Source organism: Xenopus laevis, chromosome 3L (assembly GCF_017654675.1).
Source record: "Xenopus laevis strain J_2021 chromosome 3L, Xenopus_laevis_v10.1, whole genome shotgun sequence".
Lineage (NCBI taxonomy): Eukaryota > Metazoa > Chordata > Amphibia > Anura > Pipidae > Xenopus > Xenopus laevis.
Window position 1 is genome coordinate 152672004 of NC_054375.1, and position 14109 is coordinate 152686112.

Consider the following 14109-nt stretch of genomic DNA (forward strand, 5'->3'; position numbering starts at 1 on the left):
TGCTAAGGGATATGTTTGCATTGCTTTTTCCTACTTGGTTGCTATTCTTATGTCCACCACAAATTGGGGATAGGGAGCACCCCTTGGGTCATGGTATACTACAATGGGAAGGGAAGAAACAATAGCTGTCTATAAGCAGTTCCATTATGAAGTGTTGGCTCCTTTTCAAAGCTCAGAATCAGGCACAAAGCACTGAGATGGTCGTCTCCAAACCAATATTACAATTGTTGGTTTAAATGGCAGAGTGAATTATTTGCAATGTAGTGTAAGTGTAATTTAGAAATAAAAAGTAAACCACAAACATCATGACAGAATCCCTTAAACAGGACTTCCTTAGCTAATAGAGGCAGCTACTAGGGAAATTCCCAAACCAGTAGCGGATTCAACCCTATGGGTCCCAACATTATTATACACTACCTCCTCCTTCAGCTCCTCTTCCATTAACTCCTCCTCTAAGTTATAGTACTCCAGCTCTACCTCAAGCTCTTCTTCCACTAACTCCTCATCTAAGTTATGGTACTTTAACTCTGCCTCAAGCTCCTCACCTCCTCTAAGTTATGGTACTTAAGCTCTGCCTCAAGCTCCCCTTCCACTAACTCCTCCTCTAAGTTATGGAACTTTAGCTCTGCCTCAAGCTCCTCTTCCACTATTGCCTCCTCTAAGTTATCGTACTCCAGCTCTACCTCAAGCTCCACTTCCACTAACGCCTCCTCTAAGTTATCATACTCCAGCTCTTCCTCAAGCTCCTCTTCCACTAACTCCTCCTCTATGTAATCATCCACTTGTTCCTCTTCCACCCTCTCCTCCTCTAAGCTATCATACACTAGCTCCTCCTGCTGCTCCTATTATAATAATGCTTCCTCATCTGGCCTCTCTCTACTGTTTAAGGGGACAATAAAATATTACCCAACAGTAACTCAAACCCAGCCAGAACTCAGTAGTCAGCTATGGCTTAGTGCAAGCTAAAACTGAAAACCATGCAATCTATATGACCCATTCACTTCTATTAAATCCTCTTATACCTTCCCCACCCTCAAACACCCTGGCTCCTCTTACACTAACACCTCCTCCTCGGTACACACCAGTTTTCAGTGTGTGGAGTCTTCAGTATGTGGAAGCTTCAATCCAAGATATGAAGAGTTGGGAATACTATTTGGCCTCCTAGACCCAGCAAAGAACCTGACCTGCAGGGCCTCTATTCACAACAACTTGATGTAGACAGGTATTATTTAGGCCTATGGTGGAAATAAGGGATTCATGGGAAGTTAGCTAATATATATTTCCCTGTGTACATAATTTGTAGCCACCAAATGATCCCTTTCTCCTTTATTCTACATTCTGGCACAGGTATGGTTCCACCTTGGAGGATTTTGGGCAGGAAGAACAATAGGACGGCTACAGTTAAGGCTGCATTAGCCATGCATTTCACCTAAGGGAAGCAATGTCCCTTTAAACTGCACAAATAAAATACAAAAGTAGGATTTGGTTTGACAATAGATGCGTGAAATTGACTCTGAAAGCTCCCTCACCCATAAGGCCAAGTTACAAATTAAGTGTCGTTACTGAGAGACGAAGCGGGAGTGACTCAGAGCCCACGTTAATGGAGAAACCAGTCGCTCTGACATTGCCATGGTGCTCTTGTGAATATTCTATGCAAATATCTCTATCCATTATTTTAACTGTCCCCTACAGCCGAAACTGAGCCTTGGCCATTTATGAATGGATACTGCCCCCTAATGGCTCGAATAGTAACCAATTCCAGGGATAATAATTTTATTTTTAGATCTATATGCTACGTAATTTTTCAGCATACATGTGTTATGCATTTTCAATGATTTTGGCTAGTTGTAATGTAATTGCTATTAATAACAGCATGTCTGTCCCTTGCCATTCTCTGCACTGCGGGTTCTGACTACATGCGTCATCTCTGCTCCTGTCGGGACACTGCTTTCAATAGCAATTTCTCTTATAAATAACCTTAAAACCATTGGCAATGCGGAATGAACTGGGAATTTGTTTACAATCTTTCACTATGAAGAGAATAAATGTTTCTGTTTGGGTGGAGTTTCCTTTTAAAATGCAAGCATTACTAACTGAATGAAGGGGCCAACGGGTCAATTGGGGCTAAATGGGGTAATTTTGCATGTATGTTCCAAATTACTTACCATTACTTGTTCCATTACTTACATTCTTGTCCCCTTTTCTGTTGGCTTCACGGTTGCCCTTTGTCTTCTCATGCATCTTGTCTGTCCCACCTCTTGAGATTTGCATTTAGTTGGGAATATTTCCTTACAGTGGGGCAATGTATAGATGTCTCGGCTCAGTGTGGGCAAAGTCTGCTGCTAAGGATTATCTTGATAAAGCATTCCCTCGGAGGGCTGGGCAACCAATGTTCCTACTTCTATCTTACATAACATTCCAGAAGTATGTCTCTGGTCTCTTCACCTGCCCCCCCCCCCTGCTTGTGCACATCTCTTCTTTCCACCTCTAGTTTATAATTATTTTCCACCTGAAGGGGAGACTCTTTTGCACTTTGTGCAATTACCCTCTGCTATTACCTTCTACCATGTTGTGGCATGAGCAGCACATGGACAGGGTGGACAAGAGATGCAATTTGGACCCCTTGGCATTTAAGCGCTTCTGTCTGTTCCATAGGGGGTGATAAGGGCATTTATAGGAATATCATCTTACGCATATTAAAAGATATCGTCGATATACCTGATTATTTGTTTGTCAAGATGTTGGGTTCAAACTTCACCCTGTCCCTGGCTGTGACTCATAACTCAGTTAGAAAGGAACAGTGAGAGGTTGAAATCCCAGCTGTTTCCTTGTCGCCTTATCTACAATCTTGTTGCTTGCAGCACTATCTTACTACTTTCATTCTACACCTTCTGCCGCCAGAGTAGGACTATCAGCTTCCATACGCTCCGAAACTCTGTGGCCCCTTGTCACTCTCAGAGACCCTATCTCCAGGTGTTGAGCTGTAGTTCTTTCTCTTTTCTCCAAGGCTTTTCACTGCTGTGCCTCACCATGTGTATCCAGCACTGTTCCAAGTTTATTGGGGTGTCCCTGTACCCCTTCTGTGCTATCAGCATCATCTGTAATATCCTATTGTTCTTCCCGGGATGGAGTGTGGATGCCATCAATAACCCAAATGTGAAAATGACCCCGGAGGTTCTTTATCTTGGAGGTCTCTTGGGCAGTGGCATTATGGTAAGTGAAAATGGAGGTCTCTTTAATGCAGATGTTAGTTTGATGGGGGATCATCTTTAATTATTTGGTCTCAGCGTTTGATTTTGCACAGTGACATAGCTGTTACCCTCATCCAGTCCTTATTCGGCATCTAGTTATTCCAGAGGGGTATAAAACCCCATTGGAACCTGTATCCAACTTGCCTTGGAGCGGATAAAAACATTCCTCCTTGACTCCAAAATAGCAGAACAGTCCCTGGATCGCCATGGTACTAATATTAGTAGGAAAAAAGACAACCTTCCTGAACCCTAAGGCAGTGGTTCTTAAATCGTGGGGCTACAACCATGGAGGACACACTAAATCAATGACTTGAGGGCTAAACTTGAAGGTCAAGTAGGGTGGGATGTGGAGATTATGACGATTTCTTTTCTTACATACCACTGAAAGCCCAGCTAGAATGTCAGTTTGGGTGAGAAATTGGGTGAAAACTTGTTTGCTGTCCTATATATTCTCTGAGCTATGGCTGAATGGCTGATGTTTGCCTATATGTGTAGCTTTGTTAAAGCCAAGGGGAGCCCAGAACAAAGGCTGGTCCTCCAAGGCTTAATGCTTATAGGCAACAGCCATTTCTTCTCTATATGGCCGCAAAATAACCAGCAGCTTCTGTAGCACATTATATATATATAGCTACTGCTGTATTGTTCCTGGTGAGTGATTCTACAGGTGGCCAGGGTTAGCGACCATAACCACCATGGAGAACATCAGTTGGGTACCAGGGTCAATGACCCTTGCAATCAAGAAGACCTTTAACAGGCAGTTAGTGAGGCAAGTCTGTTCCAATAAGAAATTTTCTTTCCAAGATATGCCTCCCCATATAACCCAGCTATATTGGCCTGTCCAGTCCACTGTGCCCTTCAATGTAAACCTTTATCAAATGGCCCAAAGATGCTTTTGATATAAGTTCACCATTAATTGTCTACTGAGACTCTCTTTTCTCCCTTTAGGTTCTGATTCCTGCAATCTATGTCCACTGCATAGGAAAGCCTGGAAAATGTAGCAACCGCTGTGGGGTAAGGCAATCAGTCTATACATGCACCATACATATAATGTACATACAGACCCTAATCTGGTTATAAATCTGCTTGAACAAAGGTCATGTAATCAGTAATAACCCCGGGACCTATGTACCAATCTAGGAAATCATGTGACCTGGGTTAAAGCAGTTCATGTATTATGTTTATGTATTCTAAACCCCAATGGGGCCCATATCAATGGTTGGATTTTATTCCCTAGAATTTACCAATAGTCTCCACCATTCCTTTCTTTCCACAGATGTTCCTCTCTATCATATTCTCGGCCGTGGGGGTGTGTGGTGCTCTCTATGGTCTTGTTGTCTCAGCTCTGGGTCTGGCCAATGGTCCTCGCTGTGAGTACCTGTTTTTAAGCGGCCGGGTGCAATGGGCAATCCCTTTCAAACTGCCTCTGGAATTTTTGAAGTGAGTGTTTTATGTCTTAACTACAAACTATCACCTAGTGAGTATCAACTAACTCTACATTCTTGCTTGAAACCTCCAGGGATTGCAAAATCCCTAAACAAAAGGATCTTGTGGTCCGTAGAGCAGTACCCAGCGCTCCTTTTCCTTTATATCGTTTTAACTCAAATTTAGCAACAGTCAACAGAGCTCATTTAGAAATCAACCAATCAGAGGTTCATTTTTACGTGGTTCTATCTACAGTAGACTAATCAAAGCTGATTGATTATTGGTTGCTATGGTTTACTGGACTGGACCAAATGAAAAAGGTTCTAGGCTGGGGTAATGTATTTAGGGTTGCCACCTTTTCTAGAAAAAAATACCGGCCTTCCTATTTATCTACCTTTTTTCCCTATTAATAACATTGGGATCCGCCATCATTTTTATCGGCCAGGCCGGTAAAATACTGGCCAGGTGGCAACCCTAAATGTATTAAAAGTCTCAAATTCTGTTCCAGGTCTAGTAACCCCCAGCAAAGAAGACGTTACGTTAGTACAATTTGGGTTTTCCATTTTCATGATGTAACTGATGCTATGAAGATGGTACTCCAAGTACACTTGACAAGTGATTAAGTTCTCACCTACCACTGTGCATCTGTGGGAATAATAGAGATATGATAAAAGATTGGTGAGGTTTAGCCTACGTAATAAGAGGGGTTCACTCGCTGGTAGGCTGCAAATGAGGCGACTTTACACACCAGGATCAGTTTTAGGGCTTCCTGCCCGCGTTTATTTTTCAGCGGTTCCAAAACTTCCACTCACAGGGGGAAGGTAACCGAAGTAGAAATAGTTCAACAGAAAAAATCCAACCTTCTGGTTAACACAAAACAAATGCTTTGCTTTCTCTCCTGAAGCTGAGAATACCAGCAGTTTGTCTCACACACATTCAGTATTGCTGCTCAGCATCAGGTGTACTAAATAGGGCCTAAGGCCTCTTGAAAACCTGGCCTATGGATTTGAGAATCCGTCCCACCCTACTCTTGCGGGTTCCCAGTAAGACCAGTCCCGGATCATCAATTACAAAAACCTTGCAGAGAGACATAGGGGCAAATTCACTATGATTCGTAGTTGCGCCAGGCGCAACTTCGCTGCGCTTCGCCATACTTCGCCAGGCGTGGTTTCGCCAGCGCTCCGCAAATTCACTAAAATCCGAAGTTGCACACAGGGGTAGCGTAAGGTTGCGAAGTTGCGCTAGCGTTGATTCGCTAAGTAAAGCGAAGTTACGCTGGCGAAGGTTAATTTCCATACAGCGCCAAATTCAAATTTCAATGGAGGAATACGTACAATCACTACAAATGCCTGGGAAACCTTCAAAACATCAAATAAATTATTTTTTTTTGCCCTACACATGTGCCCACTCTATAGTTAAGTTGCCATGAGTTAGGGAATGTAGGGGGGAAGGAGGGGAGCCACAAAAAATTTTTCGATCTTTTTCAGCCTATCACCCATAATATAGAAAACACGAGAGCGTTTTTTGGGACTTAGAAAAAATGTGAACTTTTTTTGAAGCAATCCCTATCTACTCTATTGCGCTTCGCCTGGTCTGAGGTGGCGAAGGAAGTCTAGCGTAAAAGGTAGCGTTCAGTACACTGCCCGCGTTAGTGAATTTGCGTAGTTACGTCCGTAGCGAAAATTCGCCAGGCGTAAGGGTGCGAAGTAACACTAGCGAATTTACGCCAGCGGTCGTTAGTGAATTTGCGAAGTAACGAAAATGACCAATGCTAGCGAATTGACGCTAACGTTAGGCGCTTCGGCGCTTAGTGAATTTGCCCCATAGTGTTTCTCTGCTAACAGCACTACTGGCCTCACCTCAGTAACAATATCTGAGAATCCGTGGCCCAACATTCATTCCATCAATCACTTTTCCCCAGGAAACTGGGGACCTTTTTGTCACCATACCACAGTATGTATATAATTATATAACATTACAAGTTCTCCAGTGGAACATCTTCTATTGCTTGCCTCCCCAATCTGTATCTCAGTTGCTCTAGAACAGGGGTTCCCAACCCTTTTCACACATGAGCCACATTCAAATATAAAAAAGTTGGGGAGCAACACAAGCATGAGAGTCTCTGGGGATGCCAAATATGGGCTGTGATTGGCTATGTGGCCTGGTTGCCTTCAGGAGGCTCTGTTTGGGAGTACACCTGGTTGTTATTTAACCATAACTTGCTCCAAACCAGGAAATCAATATGAAAAACTTGCTTCGAGGCCACTAGGAGCAACATCCAAGGGGTTGGTGAGCAACATATTGCTCATGAGCCACTGGTTGGTGATCACTCCTCTAGAATATAAACATCCACAAAACCATTTTTTTAGCCTCCAATCGGTAGAAATCCACCCTTGTGCCATAGGACTAAATTCAGGAATGCTTAGCAGTGTCAACCATGGGCAGTGCATGAAATGGTCTCAAATTTACCACTTTTCTGGTAACCAATAACCGGTATCATTTACTTTTCAACACTTGGTTGATTAGGGTTGCCACCTTTCCCCACCAATGAAATCCGGGGGAGGCGGGACCATGATGCAATGGGGGCAGGGCCGTGATGTAGAGGGGCGGGGGCTTGACATGGTGGGACGGGGCTGTGATCGCCATGCCAATCTAAGGAAATCCTGCCCAGTTTTCCTAATTTGGAAACCGGACAGGCAGTTTTGACCCAAACAGCCCTTCAAAAAGCCCTTCAAAAAACTGGGCTGTCCGGGTCAAAACCTGACAGGTGGCAACCCTATGGTTGATTGCTATGGGCTACTAGATGTAAGCGGATAAATTGCCATCTCTTCCACCCTCATTTCTATCTTTCTCCCTTTCGTCCCCCCAGCATCGACAGGAGTTACCTCTTCAATAGAGACGCCTGGGATCGGTGTCTTCAGCCAGCTGGTGTGGTTGAATTTAATATCGTTTTCTTTTCCACCATCCTGGCCTCGAGCTGTATCCAGTTGGTGCTCTGCGCTATCCAGATGCTGAATGGGTTGTTTGGTTGCCTTTTCGGCACATGTTCCAGGAAATACTAACAAAATCCATGGTAAGTGGGGACTGTATACAAACATCTTTGGTGTTACAATTACTCGTTTAACAATGTTTTGCTATATATGGACAGATAAAATCGTATGGAGTATAAGGTTCGTACGTGCACCCAGCGATTCCAACCAATATCCAAGTCCTGTGGATATCGGTCCATTTGCGGATCCAGTAGGCTTGAAAATCTTATCTGCCCATACACCATATATGCCACTGACAGATAAAGATGTGGAGAGGATACTTTGCTCTTCCCAGGAAAGAGAGCAGAATAAACTCCAGATTCGGCATGGCCAGCGGAAATATATTGTCATTAGATATGAAGCTTCTGCTCACCTGTAAGATACGCTGCTCATGTAACAAGTTTGAAACCACAGAAAAGAATCATCTTGCTCTGCTTAGAATGGACAAGAAAAGGATCAGGTGACTCTTCTCTGCTCACCAACTTCATTTTTCTAAGCGGAGCAATAGTGATGTGTGGGCCGGCTCGATACCCGTGGGTTGTGCAGGTTCAGGCCGACCATGCTGCTCTTCTTGTGGGCCGTGACCTTAGACTGCCAGCTTGCGGCTTCCTGTTTCATAGACTGGTCCGCCCCTTTTGTGACATCATCAGCGTGGTGGGTTGACGCGGGTCAATAAATAGAGGAGGGTGTAGGTGGGTGTAGGTCCGGGTCAGGTGCGGGTCGAGGTTTTCTTGACCAGCATATCACTACAGAGCAACATGGCAAAGACGTTTATTATCTCAGAAAATTAATTTTCAGCCCACTGTAGCCAGTCGGCAAGAAGACATTCGTAAGAAAAACTAAAAGCAATTTATGTATATTGCAAAAGTGCAAAGTGCTTTTCTTTACTCTAATTATTTTAATGGTGCTGTTTTTATCACCACATTAGACTGTGTGCCTTGCGAGCAATTCATTCTACAGTTTAAAATTGTATTTTATTCATTTGCTACTACTTTTTTAATGTTTTATTCGTTTTAATAATGGTGGTGTGGGCAGCCATCTTAGTTCACTATGCGTGGACTCGTACAAACAGCCAGCACAGCATCTTTCAGGCAGCTATTCTCACATCTACCACTAGGTGGCAAATAGATGCATATTGAGTAGTGGAGACAATTTTGATCTATAAGATGCTTCAACTTACATTAGACTTCAGAAAACCTGTTTTTTTCAACATCTTGCCCCTGGCCCTGAATTGGCTTTTTTTGTCTTATAAACATAAAACAGGCCTCATTTATGATTCACGGTGCAGAGCGAGGGGCAATAAAGTGCGGCAAGCCTATTGAAATATTACAACTTTTTCCTGAGAATTTGCTTCCTAAACGTTTTCTTTTTCTAGATCCAGTCTCTAGTTTCCTTACAAAATATTAATATGTGACCAGGAGTGGGTGGATTTGCACGTGGAAGAACAAGCTGCTTCTAAATGGAAACATAACATACCTCCCATGAGCCGACCAGAGGATTCTTCCAGTTCCACCATTGTGTGCCCCTTGGAGGAAGCCATTCCCAACGGAGAGGATTATGGGTAGGGATATCTATCATCGAGCCAAATCAAGCAGAGAGGCTTCTGGGAATGACATCCTTTGCAGATTCTTACCCCCCATGAAGCCGTATAGACCGGACACTTTTCTTTAAATTCTCTCCTGTGTGTGATGTTGAGAAATTGAATTAAATCAAATGCTAAAATATACTTTTATTTTGATTTTTTTTTTTTATTCGAAAAACCTAAAGTAACAAATGACTTTAATTAACTGTATTTCCAAAGACATATAATGGGCTAAATATCCTGTAGGGTGCCATGTTCTGTAATGAACTGCTGTACAGACATAGGGAAGGTACCCACACCCAGGGAATATAACCTGATATAATACACAAAAGCCATGAATATCTTGTAAATTCTATCCTTATAAACGGTGAGTTCTGATGTCATCAGTTATAAACGGTGAGTTCTGATGTCATTTCTGTCACATGACTCACTGAAATTTGTGTATTATAATAAATAAAGTTCCCCAGTTGTAAAATATGAGGATATTAGAAGTTACCTCGGAGTTCCATGACCTGTATAAAAAAAACACTCAGCCTTCACCCTCGTGTTTTTATATGGTCATGAAACTCCTCGGTAACTAATAATATCCTTATATTTTACAAGAGGGGGTACTTTATTCACTATATATATATTTATTTATATACCAGATAATGAAGAGTGGTCGCACTCGCAGGTCTTACATTATAAATAAGTATCATTTATTAAAGAGAAAAGACTAACATTTCGGCTGTATCCACAACCTTTTTCAAAGATAAAACGGATACAGCCAAAATGTTAGTCTTTGCTCTTTAATAAATGATACTTATTTATAATGTAAGACCTGCGAGTGCGACCACTCTTCATTACCCAGTATTATTTGCTTTTCATGGACTGCACCCAGGCACTAGTGAGTACCTTTTAGTGAGTGCTGGTATTACTCTGCATCAATATATAGTGAATAAAGTACCCGCTCTTGTAAAATATAAGGATATTATAAGTTACCGAGGAGTTTCATGACCATATAAAAAAACGAGGGTGAAGGCCGAGTGTTTTTATACAGGTCATGGAACTCCGAGGTAACTTCTAATATCCTCATATTTTACAACTGGGGAACTTTATTTTTTTATAATACACAAATTTTAGTAAGTCATGTGACAGAAATGACATCACTACTCACCGTTTATAACTGATGACATCACTACTCACCGTTTATAAGGATATAATTTACAGGATATTCATGGCTTTTGTGTATTATATATATATATATTTATATATAAAGAACTCCCCAATGCTTGTCAGGAGTCTCCCCGATATAAGCCCCCACCCCAGGTCTACTGCAGTAATAGATCCATCTCCAGCTGTCCAGTAATTTGCAACCAAAATCTAACTAAGCCATTCTATTGAAATGCATTGAATCCATACCTGAGATCCTCCAATATCGTCTGAAGCCTTTGGCAGGGAGGATGGCGGGGGGCTGGGCAAGGGCAGAACATGGGTCGGGATGTGACAGGTACAGCCATGATGTGTATTATAATGCTAATAATTACATACAGTTTACAGTAGGTAGGTGCTATATAGGCATATGGTAGAAATAAGAAATGGTTGATGAGGGTTGTTCTTGACTTGGGCCCAGGGAGATATTCTAGAGTTCTGAGCAACCCAGCCTGGCCCAGGAGAAAGTGTAAGGTGAAGAACTACAGCAGTTGCAGCCAGTTGTATTACTATAAAGGGCTGGTATATATTTCCCTGTGTTAGCCATACGCCTTTGTACAGTTGTAGCCAAATAACATGCACTCTCTGGTGGACCTCTTCTCCGTTATTTATAGGAGATACACAAGGACACCTTTAGCAATTATGGGGTGTCATACTGCTGTTAGTCACAACTAGTAGAATAGGGTCCCAATTAAAAAAATATATATATATATATTGTGCAGCCCCATCCAAACCTCATCCACAATCAGTCCAAAGCCTGCCCCCTCCACTATAAACTCTCACAAATCACTCCTTCCCATCTCTTAGGGCCCCTGATTGTAATACCCCCAGTACCGCCCGGTGGATGCCCTGGTGACACACCTGCACATGATCTAAAACTGGCATCATGCCACTTGGATGACAGCTGGGCAGGACAAACAACAGGATGGGTACAGCTTAGGCTGCAATGGTCATGGTCTAGGCTTCTCATGACCGCCTGTTGTGTCTTGGTTTAAAGGAAAACTTTACCCCCAAAATGAATATTTAAGCAACAGATCATTTATCATCAGTGATGGGCTAATTTATTCGCCAGGCGCAAATACGCAGCAAATTTGCGTGTCTTGCCGAATACATTCGCAAATTTGTCACAAAAATTCACAGGCGAAAAGGCGACAATTCCGACCCCAGAGACAATTAAACGCACACCATTAACTTTAATGTGCGTTGGAATTATAACTAATTTCACAAATTTTTCAGCAAAGCAAAATGAGACAAATTTGCCCATCACTATTTATCATATAAAGTGGCATATTTAAGAATGTTATCAAACTGGAATATATATTGAAGTAAATATTGCCATTTTACATCTGTTGTATTGAACCACCATTTCGTGATGGTCTGTGTGCTGTCTCAGAGATCACCTGACCAGAAATACTGCAGCTCTAACTGTAACAGGAAGAGATCACCTGACCAGAAATACTGCAGCTCTAACTGTAACAGGAAGAGATCACCTGACCAGAAATACTGCAGCTCTAACTGTAACAGGAAGAGATCACCTGACCAGAAATACTGCAGCTCTATCTGTAACAGGAAGAAGTGTGGGAGCAAAAGACAGAACTCTGTCGGTTAATTGGCTCATGTGACCTAACATGTATAGTTTGTTTGGTATGTTTGTGTGCACTGTGAATCATATGATCCCATATTTTTTGAAATGGCAGTTTTCTATTTATGATTACTCAATGGCACATACTACTGAAAAAGTATATTATTATGAAAATGGTTTGTTTACATGAAGCAGGGTTTTACACATGAGCTGTTTTATGCAATATCTTTTTATAGAGACCTACATTGTTCAGGGGGTATAGTTTTCCTTTAAAGGATAAGTAAACCTTTAAAATAAGTGAATGTAAAATTGATTTAGGAGGCTATTCTAAACACTTTTGCAATGTACATTCATTATTTATTTATTTTTTATTCCAAGATATTAAGGGATACATGAACTATTAATATGAATGCATTTTGTTACAACAGCGCCACCTGCTGGTCATTTTCTCACCAGTCTGACCGCCAAGTAGTCAAGGAAGTTGTCAGGAGAAAGATAGAGGCTGCTCTGATGTTCTTCTGTAAGGGAAGATTTGAGGAAGGTTTCTAATTTTTTTCCTAAGCAGAAGAACATCAGAACAACCTCTTTCTTTCTCCTGACAACTTCCTTGACTACTTGGTGGTCAGACTGGTGGGAAACTGACCAGCAGGTGGCGCTGTTGTAACAAAATTCATTCATATTAACAGTACATGTATCCTTTAATATCTTGGAATTTAAAAATAAATAAATAATGAATGTACATTGCAAAAGTGTTTAGAATAGCCTCCTAAATCAAATTTACATTCACTTATTTTAAAGGTTTACTTATCCTTTTTAAACTACTTTTTAAACTACTTTTGTAGTTCCGCCACTGACTACTGGAGAAATAACAAAGGTTTTCTGAGATAGAGTAACCAAAACCATATATTTCATAAAAAGCAGGACAGTGTGACAGTAAATAGAACAGAGCAAAGAGAGGAAATAGGCGACGGCAGTGTCCCTTTAAATCTCAGAAATAAAACACAAAAATGGGACTCAGCGTGAGAAAAGATGCGTGAAATTAGGTGACTCAGAAAAGCTCCATCTCCCATATAAATGACAAGGCAGGAGGTGTTACTGAGTGACTCAAACCCCATTTATATGCAACGGGGGGCACGTCGTACTGACATTGCCAGGGCACACTTACTGAATATCACTAGCGTATTATATGCAAATATCTTTATCCATTATTCCTCCCGTCCCCTACAGCTCAAACTAAGCCTGGGTATATATGTAACAATATACTGCCCTCCAATGGCTCAAATTGTAACCAAATTTAGCGATACCAAAAAAAAAAAAAAATAACAATCTGAAGAATGTTTCAATGTAATTGTCTGATTTTACTCCCTGCACTGCTGGTTCTGACCACATGAGTCAGTAAAATAATAATAATGATTCAGTGAATGACAGTGAATATCAAGGGACAGACAGATTGGGAGAAATTTAAAATGTAATTACATGATTGTGACTTGTTATCTGGACCTGGGGGTTTTCAGATAACGGATCTTTCAATAATTTCTTCTACAGGTATGGGACCTGTTATCCAGAATGCTCGGGATCTGGGTTTTTCCGGGTAACGGGTCTTTCTGTAATTTGGATCTTCATACCTTAAGTCTACTAGAAAATCATATAAACATGAAATAAACCCAATAGGCTGGTTTTGCTTCCAATAAGGATTAATTGTATCTTAGTTGGGATCAAGTACAAGCTACTGTTTAATATTACACAGAAAAAGGAAATCATTTTTAAAAATTTGGATTATTTGGATAAAATGGAGTCTATGGGAGATGGCCATTCCGTAATTCGGCGCTTTCTGGATAACGGGTTTACGGATAAAGGATCCCATACCTGTACTAGAAAATCATGTAAACATTAAATAAACCCAATAGGCTGGTTTTGCTTCCAATAAGGAATAATTATATCTTAGTTGGGATCAAGTACAAGTTACCTTTTTTATTATTACAGAGAAAAGGGTAATACTTTTTACAGATTAGAATTATTTGCATATAATGGAATCTATGGGACATAGCCTTC

General features: G+C 41.4%; 1 protein-coding gene across 1 annotated transcript; it reads left to right on the plus strand.

Annotated features, from left to right (window-relative positions):
- The first annotated feature begins 2796 nt into the window (after positions 1-2796).
- XB5845012.L (provisional ortholog of transmembrane 4 L six family member 5 L homeolog) lies at positions 2797-9428 on the plus strand. Its single transcript, XM_018251759.2, has 5 exons — positions 2797-3213; positions 4197-4262; positions 4525-4688; positions 7543-7746; positions 9078-9428. Exons 1-4 carry the CDS (start codon positions 3031-3033, stop codon positions 7733-7735), a joined length of 606 nt encoding a protein of 201 aa, XP_018107248.1. The 5' UTR covers positions 2797-3030; the 3' UTR covers positions 7736-7746; positions 9078-9428.
- Positions 9429-14109: the final 4681 nt, after the last annotated feature.

Excerpts from the sequence above, each read along its gene's own strand:
- XB5845012.L (XM_018251759.2), top strand. The coding sequence starts at position 3,031 with ATGTGTATCCAGCACTGTTCCAAGTTTATTGGGGTGTCCCTGTACCCC. Across the intron at positions 3,214-4,196 it reads TCTTGGGCAGTGGCATTATG|GTTCTGATTCCTGCAATCTA; the intron begins GTAAGTGAAAAT and ends TTCTCCCTTTAG. Across the intron at positions 4,263-4,524 it reads AATGTAGCAACCGCTGTGGG|ATGTTCCTCTCTATCATATT; the intron begins GTAAGGCAATCA and ends TTCTTTCCACAG.